Source organism: Oncorhynchus keta, chromosome 31, assembly GCF_023373465.1.
Source record: "Oncorhynchus keta strain PuntledgeMale-10-30-2019 chromosome 31, Oket_V2, whole genome shotgun sequence".
NCBI classification, from domain to species: Eukaryota; Metazoa; Chordata; class Actinopteri; order Salmoniformes; family Salmonidae; genus Oncorhynchus; species Oncorhynchus keta.
The window spans coordinates 15,824,163-15,839,438 of NC_068451.1; the positions used below are offsets into that span (position 1 = coordinate 15,824,163).

The 15,276-nt window shown below is 43.1% G+C and overlaps 1 protein-coding gene across 5 annotated transcripts in view; it reads right to left on the reverse strand.

The window, feature by feature from the left end:
* Positions 1–3,519: 3,519 nt before the first annotated feature.
* LOC118364551 (protein cordon-bleu-like) overlaps positions 3,520–15,276 on the reverse strand; it is a 59,338-nt gene continuing 47,581 nt past the window's right edge. For all 5 annotated transcript variants that reach the window (XM_035746187.2, XM_035746183.2, XM_035746188.2 and 2 more), the window contains 6 exons: positions 10,339–10,645; positions 9,453–9,574; positions 7,368–9,271; positions 7,127–7,246; positions 6,223–6,498; positions 3,520–5,597 (listed from right to left, as the gene is read on the reverse strand). In XM_035746187.2, the coding sequence (XP_035602080.2) occupies positions 5,514–5,597; positions 6,223–6,498; positions 7,127–7,246; positions 7,368–9,271; positions 9,453–9,574; positions 10,339–10,645 (2,813 nt within the window). In that variant the 3' untranslated portion in view covers positions 3,520–5,513. The remainder of the gene's footprint in view (positions 5,598–6,222; positions 6,499–7,126; positions 7,247–7,367; positions 9,272–9,452; positions 9,575–10,338; positions 10,646–15,276) is intronic.

The following is a 15,276-nucleotide window of genomic DNA, read 5'->3' on the forward strand; positions in this document are numbered from 1 at the left end:
CTTCAAGGTCTCAGAGCAAGTGACGTAACTGATTGAAACGCTATTTAGCGCACACCGCTAACTAAGCTAGCCGTTTCACATCCGTTACACTCACCCCCCTTTTGACCTTCCTCCTTTTTTCCCCCGCAGCAACCAGTAATCCGGGTCAACAGCATCAATGTAACAGTATCATTTTAAACCGTCCCCTCGCCCATACCCGGGCGCGAACCAGGGACCTTCTGCGCACAACGACAACAGTCACCCTCGAAGCATCGTTACTCATCGCTCCACAAAAGCTGCGGCCCTTGCAGAGCAAGGGGACCTACTACTTCAAGGTCTCAGAGCAAGTGACGTAACCGATTGAAACGCTATTTAGCGCACACCGCTAACTAAGCTAGCCGTTTCACATCTGTTACATATATATATAATATGACATTTGTAATGTCTTTACTGTTTTGAAACTTCTGTATGTGTAATGTTTACTGTTCATTTTTGTTGTTTTTCACTTTATATATTCACTTTGTATGTTGACTACCTCACTTGCTTTGGCAATGTTAACACATGTTTCCCATGCCAATAAAGCCCTTGAATTGAATTGAATTGAATTGAATTGAAGAAGAGAAGAGAAGAGAAGAGAAGAGAAGAGAAGAGAAGAGAAGAGAAGAGAAGAGAAGAGAAGAGAGAGAGAGAGAGAGGTTAAGAACAAACATCATTGTAAATGCGACTTAACTTGCATCTCGTCACAACACTGTATATAGACATGACATTTGAAATGTCATTATTATTTTGGAACTTTGAGTGTAATGTTTACTGTTCATTTTATTTCACTATTATCTCATTCACTTGCTTTGGCCTGGTATACATATGTTTCCCATGCCAATAAAGCCACTTGAGAGAAAGCATTTGATTTGATTTATTCGGATCCCCATTAGCCGACGCCAATGGTGACAGCTCGTCTTACTGGTGTACGACAACGAAAAATACATTAAAGATAAAATACTTTTTGTGTGTGTGCAGGGGGGGGAGAGACATGCCGAGAAGTCCTGTCTGCAGACATAGCACACTGCTGCAAAAATAGACACTATACACAGCTAACTTTTCCCAAATCAGTAGATACAGCCCCCATGCTCGTTCCCATGTAAATCAGGCCCCGGGGTCTCAGGTCTCAGCCTGGAGTAAGCATGTGGGTGCTAAGAAGTGGAGCGGGGACCCTGGAAAGTTGACAGTATTGCTCAGGTTTTATTTCAGTTCCAGCCCTTTGGCCTAACCTTATTTCGGTCCATTGTGTCACTATTGTATAGCTTTTCAAACTGTAAATCTAAATGATACTTACATAGTGGTCCTGTATGGCTGAGTTGGTAGAGAGTGGCGCTTGTACCACTAGGGTTGTGGGTTTGATTCCCTGGACCACACATATGTAAAAATGTATGCACGCATAACTATAAGTCTCTTTGGATAAAAGCGTCTGTAAGCATACACCATACAATTGCATATAACATTTTGGGGTACACTACAAAATGTACAGTTGTTGTTTTTCAATTTCATAATCTCCTATTGGTCCTGTTGCATAAAAATTTAATCAAGAGTTCAATGCTCTGGAGTTACCTTTCCCTACTCCTATGCAGTGTTTTGGTATTTCACCCCTCCAAGCACTGTGTTGCAATAGGCTTACAGGGGTTACATGCCCTGCACTAACCATGGTGGTGAGTATATATTCATTCATATAATTGTGCAAATGTAGCCATTGTGCTATTAATGTGCCACAGTATGTGATTTATCAATCTGATTATTCTAATAAAACACATAAAATGGGATTTACTCAATGAACTCAACCATGGGAAAGAATTCAGAGTCTGTAGTGTAAAAGGTTGTAAGTCTGGAACGTTCCTCAGCTGAGCCTGCCTAATGATAGGGTAGGGAAGACAGAGGACCCGTCCCAGACTTGTAGTATCTGGGTGAAGAGAACAACGGTGGTTCCATACTGTGTGACCCTGCCAAACACGCCACAATATAAAAGGGCATTGTACACAGACACAACATCACACCTGGGATCAGATCTCCCCCCTGTAACATTATTCATGCATTAGGCCCATGTGACCGTAGCCTCTGTCACAGGATTTCACTTCGGCCAATCTTGGGAGCCGAGGCTAACGTGAACATAGTTGCATTGAAAAGCTGCATTTGTTCTTCCCACGTTTTTCATCACAAGGATGTTCAGGAATTTCACTGCAACTTATATACCTGATGAAACTGTGTACCTGACAAATAAAATGTGATATTGCAGGAATCTTACTTACAAAAGTATCACGTGGAAATGGTGTTAAGACAAAGAATTGATAGCATCATCCTTCTCAACCATGAATGCTGTGAGTTAACCACTACCTTCGTCTATGCTGTGTCATGAGCTGCCAGTAAGTCTTGATTTAGAAAGAGATTTGTTTTTCTGCATTAACAGTTGTGGCGGTGGTTGGCTTGGAACCAACCAAACACTCTGTCTTGCTGCAGTTAGTTTCATAAGACAGAGAATGGCCACAAATGAGCAGGAATTCTGACCGACAGAGGGCCTGTGGGCCAGCAAGTATTTACAGACCTACAGTGTGGAGAGGATTACCCTTTCTGGCAGCATCCCAAATGACACCCTATTCCCTTTATAGAGCACTACTTTTAACCAGGGTAGTAGTTCACTATACAGGGAATAGGGAGCTATTTGGGACACATACTTTCTTTGTATATGGTGAAATCTGGATCGCATGTCAGACAACAGACACATACCCAGAAACCTAATCCCCAGATCACTTACTTTTTGTGGGCCTGCCCGGCCTTTGAGAGAGGCAGATCAGGCAAAGCAGAGCAGGGAGCCTGTGAAGCTGAAGTGAAGGGACATTGTGCTCCCACTGCTGGTCTTAGTTCTCTCACTAACCCCTTCCCCTAACTGGGTAGATCTGTAAGATGGAATCAAAATAGTGTAATAAACCACCACTACCCTGATTATACCGTTCCAGACCGTTCAGATCTGCAAACGCTGAAATGTTAGAGCCCAGGAGGCCATCTATAGGATTTTTGGGGGAACCTAAACCAGTATGGTCAGGGAATACAGTTTAAGTAAAGTTATATGTCAGTAATGACCACATGATGAGTCATGGTTCAGAGTAGCTTGGAATAGTTGGGAGAGCTCCGATGTGGAAATCCTCTCAAAACAACATGTAAGCCTGGTGGCATCATAAGAAAGAGGTCTGTTTGGCTTCCAGATTTCATAAGGACAACAATAACCACAGCCAACAACCAAACGAGAAACACATTACTGCATGTTAGATTAACTGCTCCATGACTCAACAGCTTGCTACACTACCAAACGATCAATACATAAATATACATAAGATTTTACCCTGCAGTTATAAGCTCATTGTTACATTGCACTTACACTGTATTTAGGATTAGGGTTATTGCAAGTAGTTACACTGTATTTACATTATAGCTACAGTGGAATTTAAAGTGCACATCCAGACAGTATTTAAGATCAATGTACAGAAGAAAAAACTGTTACATGGTTACAAAAATCATTTATTGAAAAAAGTATAATTTGTGGATAAAATAAAATGTGAAATTCTTCCAAAAACAACATGCACTTAACATAAAAAAGCAATAGCTTATAAAACGAAATTTGATTGGATTTCTATTATTCTATTTATTTCCAATTTTAACAACAGTTTATTACTGTAATCATTTATCTGTAGTTAACAAAATCTACAACTTTCTAGCCTCAAACACAACTCTGGAACTTGAAGCCAGTTCCTTTGCTTTTTTTCATTGTTCCTCTCTAATCAGGGACTGATTTAGAACTGGGACACCAGGTGGGGGACATTCATTATCAGGTAACACAGAAAACCAGCAGGCTCCAGACCTCGTAGGGTAAGAGTTGAAGGTATTGAAGGTCTACCTTCAACTCTTACCCTACGAGGTCTGGAGCCTGCTGGTCTAGAACATAAGTAAACATCTAAACTGAATTTTAAGGAACTGGACAACCTATGAATCCATCTTTTGACAGACCAGTCTAGAATCTTGTGGTCCCTATTTTCATGCTTTACACTGGGGGGCCCTTTAAGTCTATCATTCAGTCATTCTGATCAATATAGATAGTACTCATTTGCAAAATATATTATAATATTCACTTTTGCTTTCTTTCAGCTACTATAGTAATGCCATAAAACGTCTAGAGCAACAAGCTCATGTACAGTACTGCACATCAGATCTACTGTGAATACAATTTTTAAAAATTTATTTTACCTTTATTTAACTAGGCAAGTCAGTTAAGAACAAATTCTTATTTGCAATGACGGCCTAGGAACAGTGGGTTAACTGCCTGTTCAGGGCAGAACGACAGATTTGTACCTTGTCAGCTTGGGGGTTTGAACTTGCAACCTTCCAGTTACTCATCCAACGCTCTAATAACTAGGCTACCCTGCCGCCCCAATAACAATAACAAAAAGCTGTGCACTGAAGCCCCATGCAAACAACATAGAACAAACACTGTGATTAAATAAACAATCAAATCATAGCAAATATTAACCAGAATTGTTTTCTGAAAATGGAGTAACAGCCCATACATCTTGTTCATTACTCATATATCTATTGATTAGTAAACTATTTTACTAAGTCATGGTGATATTATTCACCAATAGTTACACATAAACAGAAATGTTTCAAAAATGCTTTTGCAATGTCAAGAAAGGATATGTTAGTAATATTTTCTCTGAATATTAAAATAAATATATTAAGAGGCATTATAAATCAAAAAATAAAAACATGTAAAGGTTGAATAGCAGCATAGATGAGATCTAAAAACCCAGTGCTTTGCAAAAATAAACTAGAGTAATGCTACCCTATTCCCTATTTAGTGCACTAGTTTTTGCCAAGGGCCCATAAGGTTTTGGTCAAAAGTAGTGTACTATATAGGGAATAGCCTGCCATTTGGGATACATCCCTACCTAATCACCACCTGGAGATGAGAGTCCCTTGGAGCCAAATTTAGTCATGCTTGACCAGTGTTACTGGTGACCAGTGTTACTCATTGCACTATATCAAGGAGTCTGATCCATTGCATCATATTACATGGAATATATACAGCAAATATGTAATAATCAAATATAACACTGACAGTAAGATAGCATGAGGCATCAATTCCATGTGGACTATTATTAAAAAGTAAAATAAAAAAGAAATAATAAAAGAGCAAAAATAATTTCCTAAGATTATTATTATTATTATTATTATTATTATTATTATTATTATTATTATTATTATTATCATCATCATCAGCAAGAGCAGCTAATAAAAAGCAACACAAATGATTGGCACATGCTTTTGTACAGCAATTAATCTTTCCAGTTATTGCAACTATTCAAGTACACATAACTGGATACATATACATAAGGACAGTGATAAATTAAGGTGAAAGACAACATATTATTTGGCTGCCTACGACAATTCTAATCAGATGGTTTGCAAGATGTTCTGGAATCATTCTGGAAGATTCTTTATTGTCCTTGTGAGAGGGATGATGCTGCTTGTATTGTACCAAGTCTACCGTTCACTTGAACTGTTTTTGTGGGGCCATTGACCTGAATAAAATAGATGAAACATGAAAACCTGTGTTATTTTTTGCTCTGTACCAATTAAAAATTGCCTGACATTGAGTTAAAGTTAACAGAGTTCAGATCATGCAAGAAGTAAAATATTTTGTAAAGAATGAAAGTGTTTTTATTGTATTTGTCTCATTGGTTAATCTAAAGGAACAATACATTGCTCAAGCTGCACAGCCCCACAGACTGTGGAACTATGTGATGGAATCTTGGTCTCCAGCTAGCACAGCCCCACAGACTGTGGAACTATGTGATGGAATCTTGGTCTCCAGCTAGCACAGCCCCACAGACTGTGGAACTATGTGATGGAATCTTGGTCTCCAGCTAGCACAGAATGTTTCCCAGGAGTTGTTTGTTCCGTCACAGACATGTTGCAACAAAAGACAAGGTAATACTAGGTGAGGAATGGTGGGTAGTCGCCTGGCTGGTGAGTTCCCATGTGAGTGCATGCACAAAAGGTCATTTATGATCACCTCCATTTGCTCTATCTGAAAACATTGAATTGACAACCTGTAACTTGATGACTAAACTCTCTCCCAATAACTGTCTCCCTCTTTTGTGTGTTGCTAATGTATTGTTTTTGTGGCTGCCTGCAGTACTGTACCTTCTTCAGGCGATCAGCTGCAGAGCCAGAGCGGATGGCCTCGAGCATTGCGTCCCGGGCCAGAGCGGGATTCCGCCCAGCCCCCAGAGGCTCCCCCACCATAGTGGGATTGGGCTGAGTGGAGGGAGGGGCAGAAGGAGGAGGAGGGAGCATAGAGGGGGGTGGAGGTGGCGGAGGCACAAATGGAGGAGGGGGAGGCATGGCAGGGAAGGCATCACACACATCCTCCTCAGTCTTCCTGAACTTGTCAAGCTCTTCTGCAGCCTGGGATATGGTCTGTGGAGCGTAGAGAGGGAAACAATGGCAGTCCAGATACATAGACCCATTTGACGGCTGCTTTCACATGCACGCACACACACACACACACACAATTTCCCTCTTATACCTTGTTAACCCCAGTGGTTTACTAGGCAACGAAACAAAAGTTTAAAGGCATTTCAAACAGCTTTGCAACTCTAAGTTAGCTGTCGCTAGCCTGGATCTACTTTAGCTCCACCAACTGAATTTAACAGGTAGCTAAGGAATAGAATAAAGAACTCCCATCAAACATTCCATTCTTTTTTTATCAAACCTAAATTCCACGTTATTGCCCTGAGAACCTGATTTAGTAATGCACATTTCTGAGATTCCTGCTGGTGAGCTGGGCAGGAACATTCTAGAGCTCACCACATCGGGCCTCCCTCACAACTACACATTTCCTCCTCTCATTTCACCATGGTCCTTACATGAAAACAAACCACATCACATTCAAGGGGAACGCAAATAGACTCATATATATAATAAACATAGTGCTGCTTGTTCTCCTGAAATGAGCTATTCAGTGACAAGCAACAGATCCCCTGTGCTACATCAAGACATTGCAAAACCAAAACAAAACCCCATCTGACTCTTGGCTATATCTTACCTTCCTTAGCCCTGCAGAGTTACTTTGGCCTCTAATGGCTGCCAGTAGCGCACATCGCTCATTCTCTTCATCAACAAAGGACGATTTCTTCAAAGTGCTGCTTGCACTTGAGTCCGATACCTAATCCGACAGGGAAAATCAGGGAAATTAGAAGTAGCTGTAGACTTGCACTTTAAAAAAAAAAAAAGAAAAGAAAACAGTGATCTTTGTGAAGTTAGCATGACAGGCCTCTCTCTCTCACCTTTCTGAGCCTCTCCTTCCCATCCCCACACTGGATGGCCGACATCAGAGTGGTGTGTAGCGACGTGTCCATCTGGACCGACTTCATGATCACAGGTTTGAACTTCTTCACCGGCCCAAACAGACTGACCTGCTGGGGCTCTGGGAGGTCGTTGCTGGCAGCAGCTGCTCGTGGTGGTTCAGGCTTCTTTGTCAGGGCTGGATGACCTTTGGGACCTAGTGTCTCTGCAGGTGGTTGACCCTGCGAGGTCTTGGAGATGGCAGGTGCCTGTTTAGTGGGGGATTGTGGTGCTGGTGTCATCTGTCTGGGACTGGGACTGTTGGGCCCATGCTGCTTAGTGTTATTGGCCACTGTATCAGAGTCCAGTGACTGGGAGTTCGGTCCAGCAACTCGCAGGGTAGAACTGCTCCCATAACCACTCCTGTCCACTCCTTGCGTCAACTCACCAGAGACTACCTGTTTCTCTGCAGAGAGGTAGTCAGGGTAACATTTAGCACCGGCGTGATAGGACCCAGACCCAGAGCTGCTCTCCTTCTTCACTGGTACATTAGTAGATGTACCAGAGGAACGCTGTGGATTTACATGAAAGGATCGACACTCTTTCTGATAGCCGTAACTGCCAGGTGTTCTTCTCATGGGGTCAGACAACTCTGTTGGTACTTCTTGGATGTTGTCAGCTTTGGCCATGGTGGGCTTCACAGCGTATTTAGCAATGGCAGAAGCTACGTACTGACTGGATGTTCTCCTGGACGGCTTGAGGAAGGAAAGATTTCTCTTCTGATCTTGGAGAATACCAGGGTTCAGTTTCATAGTCTTCTGCTGCACAGGAGTCTCTGAAACTGGAACTGAGGCATTGCCCTCTGCTTCCTGTGAGACGTCCTTTGTTACCTCAACCACATCTTTGCATGTTTCCTTAGGTGTCATCTTGGCTACAGGTTCAGAAGCCTTAGGTGTTGCCTTGGCTGCAGGTGGCTCAGAGGCTACAACCCGATGGGTGGGTTTGTGGACCTCAGACTCTGGGCTCTGGGTCTTTGTGAAAGGGACAGGCCCTCTACTTGTGGGGACCGAATGTGCAGAAGTGTCCTGCTTCTCCGAGGAGCTCTGGAATGTTTTGGCTTTCCCCAGGAGTGGTGAGACAGAGTCATCTTTGTTGATCCCAGACTCAGAGGATCCGCCAAACTTGTTTCGGGCGATGGCTACTTTGACCATGTTACCCTGATCGTCAATTCTAATGGCACCTGTTGTCAGAGTGGCCGGGGCCTCTGCTGGCTTCTGAGGCCGGGTTGCAACTACGGGCTTGGGAGGGACGATAGTGAATGTCTTCATACCAAATCGGGAGACTGGGCTACATGTGATTTTCGTTTGTGCTTGGGAGGCAGCGTGGCCTCTATAGGTGGGAATCTCTTCCTCAGGGGACTTGGAATGGCTCTCTGGGACAGCGAGAGAGCTGTTGACAGGTGAGACTTTCCTCTCAGATCCCTCAGTGGACTCCCATCTTTGAACTTCTACTTTAGTCTTAGAGACCACTGCTGTATGGTCTTTCCCCGTGGTGCCATTAGCAAGCTTCTTCCCTGGTGATTTGAGGCGCTGCGCGGGCTGTGGTTGAGCAGAGCTGACTTTGCTGGAGTCGTCAGACGTACAGGCGTTGTTGTTTTTGTTCTGTATGCCACCAACACTTGAATGATGATGACTGTGGTTCAGGTATTTATTGTCCGTTCTTTGAGAGCTACTCATTAGTGTGGCTTGGTGATCCGTCATGCTCTGTGTCTCGTAGTCCTCCAGGACTTCATCTATGGCTGTGACCGGGACCTCCATATCCACCACAGACACGGGGATGTCATTGCTCTCAGTGGACATCACGTAGGAGTGCTCTTGCACTGAAACAGCATCTATGTGACTTATATCTAGTGGACATGGACAAATGAAAATACATGTGTTAGCCGGCCTGCTTATTGACGATACAAATATTGTTTTGGTCCTGTGCATCCATTGTGGTTTCCAGAATGTCTCCAGTATGTCATTCATGTGCATTTGATGGACAATAAAACATGATTTCTTTGAATTTGTGTTCTACTGAAAGCTTACCTGCTAGATCAGCATCCAGATCAGCCAGAGTCTGGTTGAACTGAGTGGTGAGCTCTGGGTCCTCGTCATAGATGCCCTTTGTTTTGCCTGCTTTGTCGTTGCGGCTGATATCACTGCTGTGTCTAAGGGAGGAGGAGGTAATACAAGTTAAGTTTTGAACTGTTTTGCAGGTAGCATAAAAGGAGAACTCAAGTTAACTCACAAGTTTGAAAGTTACATTTAGGTGATGGTGGAGTCTACTGCCCTTGAAATATTTATTCATAGTACTTAGTTCAAGGTGTCCACTGAGCATTCCTCTGTTTTATTTATGTGTTTCTTTTCTAAACTAACCTAAAATGGCATGGGGTTATATTTCTTCTCTTCTTGGCCAAGCCAAATAGAACTTTCCTCCTGCAGACTAGGTAGAGACTATTTTCCTGAGAAAAAGCCCAGAGCTTTCACTTTAGAGCCCAGCAGATTTAAGTGACGCTGCAGGCTTTGGAAGGTAGCCCCTGAGCTTCAACACACGTGGACTGCAGTGACTCAGGAAGCACTGTTGGCGCAGTAAAACAGGCCTTTAAAAACAAGCCGGTACAGAGACATGCAAGAGGTGAGAAAGCTGACTAAATAGTGAGAGACGCGAGGCAGAACTGAGAACTGGGAGCGAGGAGGGAGATGGAAAATCACAGGGAGGATCTGACTCCAAGACTAGGTACCATTCTAATGACAAAAACAGCTTTTGCTAAGGTCTGCGACAAGGCTAGTAGTAGTAAGTGCATAAGGGTAGGATAACTAAGAAATAATAATTGAAAAGCAGTGTGAGTTTGACTTTGCTAAGTGTCCACCCTGAACATTGCTATGATAATGCAGTGAGCAGAGCAGGTCAGTGGTAGCACAGCTACAGTACCTGTGTCTGGAGCCCCACATGGCACAGCCCTCGTCACTATCACTGGAACAGTCCTTGGTGAGGGGATGGATCATGGGGTGAGCGGAGCCAGAAGAGCCCAGGGAGAGGCTCCCGTCAGGGGAGGTAGGGTGAGTGGTGTCGGAGGCCGAGGGGGAGCTGACCAGGCCAGAGTCCTCAGCCATGCCCTCGGAGGCTGCATAGCCCTGGTCCTGGAAGCTGCCACTGCCACTGCTGCCCATGGATAAAGTCTCCTCTGCCTCTGGGGTCTGGGGTCCTGCCACAGAGAGACGCCGAGAGTGCAGCCAAGCTGGTGTCCGGGCAGAGGGGTGGTAGACATGATCATCATCAACAGCATAATCATCAGTATTATCATCTGACAGAAGAAAGCTGTATAATGATGTAAAATAAGCTGATCTAGTTACAATGTTATCTGTGGTCTATTGAGAAGAACAGTTCACAGCAACAACAAAAAGAGAGGTTGTACAAGCATGTGCATGACAGAGAAAGGAGGGAAGCAGAGAGGGGAAGATTGAGAGAAATTGTATTATACAATGTCAGCTAGACATACATTCTGAGAAAGACGCACACTTGTGGCTCAATAAAACCGCTACGTTGATGTGGGCAGGCTTAAACCTACCTTATGATCCTGTACTCAGTATTTCCCATGAACGATATTGACATGTTGCATCATATACCGTAGTCCTATGGTCTCCCACTTCGCTTTGGAGCAAAACATTTAGATTGTATAACGTCTCACTTATCTCACTGCCCATCAAGCCAAAAGCAGGAACATTAATACATACAGTTGAAGTCGGAAGTTTACATACACCTTAGCCAAATACATTTAAACTCAGTTTTTCCACAATTCCTGACATTTAATCCTAGTTAACATTCCCCATCTTAGATCAGTTAGGATCACCACTTTCGTTCAGAATTCAGAATGTGAAATGTCAGAATAATAGAAGATAATGATTTATTTCAGCTTTTATTTCTTTCATCGCATTCCCAGTGGATCAGGAGTTTACATACACTCAATTAGTATTTGGGAGCATTCCCCTTAAATTGTTTAACTTGGGTCAAACGTTTCGGGTAAATTGGGTGAATTTTGGCCCATTCCTCCTGACAGACTGATGTAACGGAGTTAGGTTTGTAGGCCTCCTTGCTCGCACATGCTTTTTCAGTTCTGCCCACAAATTGTCTATAGGATTGAGGTCAGGGCTTTGTGATGGCCACTCCAATACCTTGACTTTGCTGTCCTTATGCCATTTTGCCACAACTTTGGAAGTATGCTTGGGGTCATTGTCCATTTGGAAGACCCATATGTGATCAAGCTTTAACTTCCTGACTGATATTTTCAGCTGTTGCTTCAATATGTCCACAATTTTCCTACCTCATGATGCCATCTATTTTGTGAAGTGCACCAGGCCCTCCTGCAGCAAAGCATCCCACAACATGATGCTGCCACCCCCGTGCTTCACGATTGGGATGGTGTTCTTCGGCTTTTTCCTCCAAACATAACGATGGTCATTATGGTCAAACAGTTCTATTTTTTATTGATCAGACCAGAGGACATTTCTCCAAAAAGTATGATCTTTGTCCCCATGTGCAGTTGCAAACCGTAGTTTGGCTTTTTTATGGTGGTTTTGGAGCAGTGGCTTCTTCCTTGCTGAGTGGCCTTTCAAGTTATGTCGATATAGGACTCGTTTTACTATGGATATAGATACTTTTGTACCCGTTTCCTCCAGCATCTTCACAAGGTCCTTTGCTGTTGTTCTGGGATTGATTTGCACTTTTCGCAACAAAGTACGTTTATCTCTAGGAGACAGAACGCGTCTCCTTCATAAGCAGTATGATGGCTGCGTGGTCCCATGGTGTTTATACTTGCGTACTATTGTTTGTACAGAAGAACGTGGTACCTTCAGGTATTTGGAAATTGCTCCCAAGGATGAACCAGACTTACTTACAAAATTACTTGTGTCATGCACAAAGTAGATGTCCTAATCGACTTGCCAAAACTACAGTTTGTTAACAATAAATTTGTGGTGGTTGAAAAACGAGTTAATGACTCCAACCTAAGTGTATGTAAACTTCCGACTTTAACTGTATGTTCCATTTATTAGGTTTACAGTATTATCCAGCCAGCATGCAGAGCACACCACTGAGAAGTCGTTAGAGAGACGCTTTAAAGCCACCCAACCAATGAGTGTGTGAGAGCTGGGCCTGTCAACTTCAGGCAGAGCTGTAATGGTGAAGAGAGCCTGTTCCTGGAGATCCAGTGACTCACACAGAGTGGCCCTCCCAAAGCACTGGCTTAGCCATCCAAAACAAATTCTTACACAAACATGAACTCATCCTTTCTCCCATCACATAAACCCAAATCATGCACAAACCAAGTCAAGACTCTAAGGCAGTAACTCTCTCTCTGTGCCAGTAACACTCTCTCACACACATCCAGTCATAGACATCTATCATCTCTCTATCCACAACATACTGAAACACACTAAGCCACATTACCAGCACACATAGACCAAAATCCCAATCACAAATAATTTCCTCATGGCCTCAATACACAAATGGTCTTAAGTCTTTAATGTCAAATGAAATGATAAAATATTAATATTTTCATGCTTGTCCATTTCAAGGAAATCCTTGATCTCAATGATCTGTCTAGGACGCCATGCTAATTTTGCACTTGTAATGATATGTTTTTAAATGCTTTTTTTGTACAATATAACACAATTAAAACCCACATGAATGCTGCTATTGACAAAGGCACTTAAAGGAGGGCTGAATATCTGGATAAGCCAATACAGAAGAGTTATTTATTTCACGCACACGTCCAACGTAAAAGCTAAAAACATGTAAACAAGAGTGACTTCTATATAGCTCTCCACTGATATGTTATCGCAGTGAAGCTGCTTCTCACAAACCCACTACTACTAACCAATGTCCAAGGAGCTAATCTCATAAAAAGGATGAACCCTCCACATAAAACGTGTCATTGATTTATTGGTCACTCCTTAATGGAGACAACCAATCAGCATGCAGAGAAACAACAGCCTGGTTTCTAGTTACTAACCACTACAAACACTAAGCAATAACATGGAAACCTATACCACCACCATCAAATCATTGATATGGAGATATCGTATGACTTTCCTTACACCCTCATTTCAGAATGTCTACATCAATCACTCCACACCCAATACATGTATGGCTATTTCATCTGCACTTAAACAGCCTACTGATCACACATATCCCTGTTAGCCCTACACGTCACGTTCCTCTTAGTTCTCTACCAAACAAACCACTGTATAACTACCTGAAATACAAAATGGCTTATAGTTTATACTGTATATACAGACATTTATAAAAACAAGCCACAAAAACAAGGAAAAGAAAAGACATCAACAAGAGAGGATTTGAAAGTGTAGAGATGGGAAAGAAAGGAAGTTCAAGGGGCAGTTCTAAGAACAGGAAAAGGAGGATGGAAGAAGCAGAGGTCCAGCAGGAAGAGATGAAGGTGCAGAAGAGGCGAGGGAGGAGAGGAGGTGGTAGAGGAAGACAGTGAGAGGACGGCAGGCCAGAGAAGTCTGTCTGTGTCTGTTCACCGAGGCTTGGAGAACGGGAAACGGACAGGGGCACAGCAGTAGACTGTGGAGGGGAGAGGCAGAGAGAGGGAAAAGAAGAAGACATGAGATAGAAATAGGGCAGGGTAGATAAGTGTTCTGGAGCCCTGAAGAAAGAAGTTGCGGCTATCGCAGCCTGACAACAGAAACTCACAGCATTTTACAGACAGCAGGAGATTAACAAAAACATACAATGAAAGCCTCACAGGATGATTAACGTTGAGTCTTAAATGGCACTCTATTCCCTATATAGTGCATTACTTTTTAACAGAGCCCTATAGGCCCTGGTCAAAAGAAGAGCATTATATAGAGAATAGGGTACCATTTGGGATACAAGGAACTTCACTGTCACAGCTGACCTTCAGCATTGGGCTCAGCTTGCCTATCAGCCTGTCTGTTATAAAGGAGGCCTCGTAACTGTTTAACTGGCTGCAAAGGAGATGAACGACGTGGCAAGCCTGGATAGAATGTCCACATGAGCCGGACTACACGTTAAGAGGGAAAACTGTGATACACACAGATTGATTTTAACATTCTTGTCATTTAACAGAAGCTCTGATCCAGAGCAACTTAGTGCATACATTTTCATATATATATTTTTTTTTGTACTGGTCCCCTCTGGGACTCAAACCCACAACCTTGGCATTGCAAGCACCATGCTCTACCAACTGAGCCACACAGGACATTCAACAACAACTATGAATTTCAGGGAGGGAAGCAGCACTGAAAAAGGAGAAGAGTTAGACGAAGACATGAAGGTTGGAAGGAGAGTGGCTGGCTGCCGGAGGGAAAGGCAGCCCAACAGTAGAGGAGGTCAGCTGGGATGAGAGACCTACACTGAGGGGCCTCCTCCCCGTGGCTCTCTGGTGAGGCATCGGGGGAGTCTGGGTCTGAGGGAGGGGGAGGGTACTGCGGGGGTGGGGGGATGACTAACTGGGGGGGCTCCCGTACTGGGGTTTGCAGAGGTTTGAGTGGCACTGGACACTCAGCACCTAAAGAAAAGGAAGGATGCAGAATGGGGGAATGGGGGAAATCAATAAGCAGAAATTATATTGCCTTTGTTCATCATACTGTGCAGAAAGATTTTTTTTGTTTGTTTTACATTAAACAATAAGCAAAATACACAAGACAATCAATGAATGGATGCATTAACAAATAACTGAAAGCTGCTTATAACTGCTTAATGTATGTGGAGAAAGTACAGTAAAGCTACTCGCTTGAGTGGAAGCCTCTCAGTGGCAATTGTGTTGCTTGCTGATCAGAGTCTCTAATCAGAGCCTCTTAAACAGAGCCGAGATAACAGACTCTA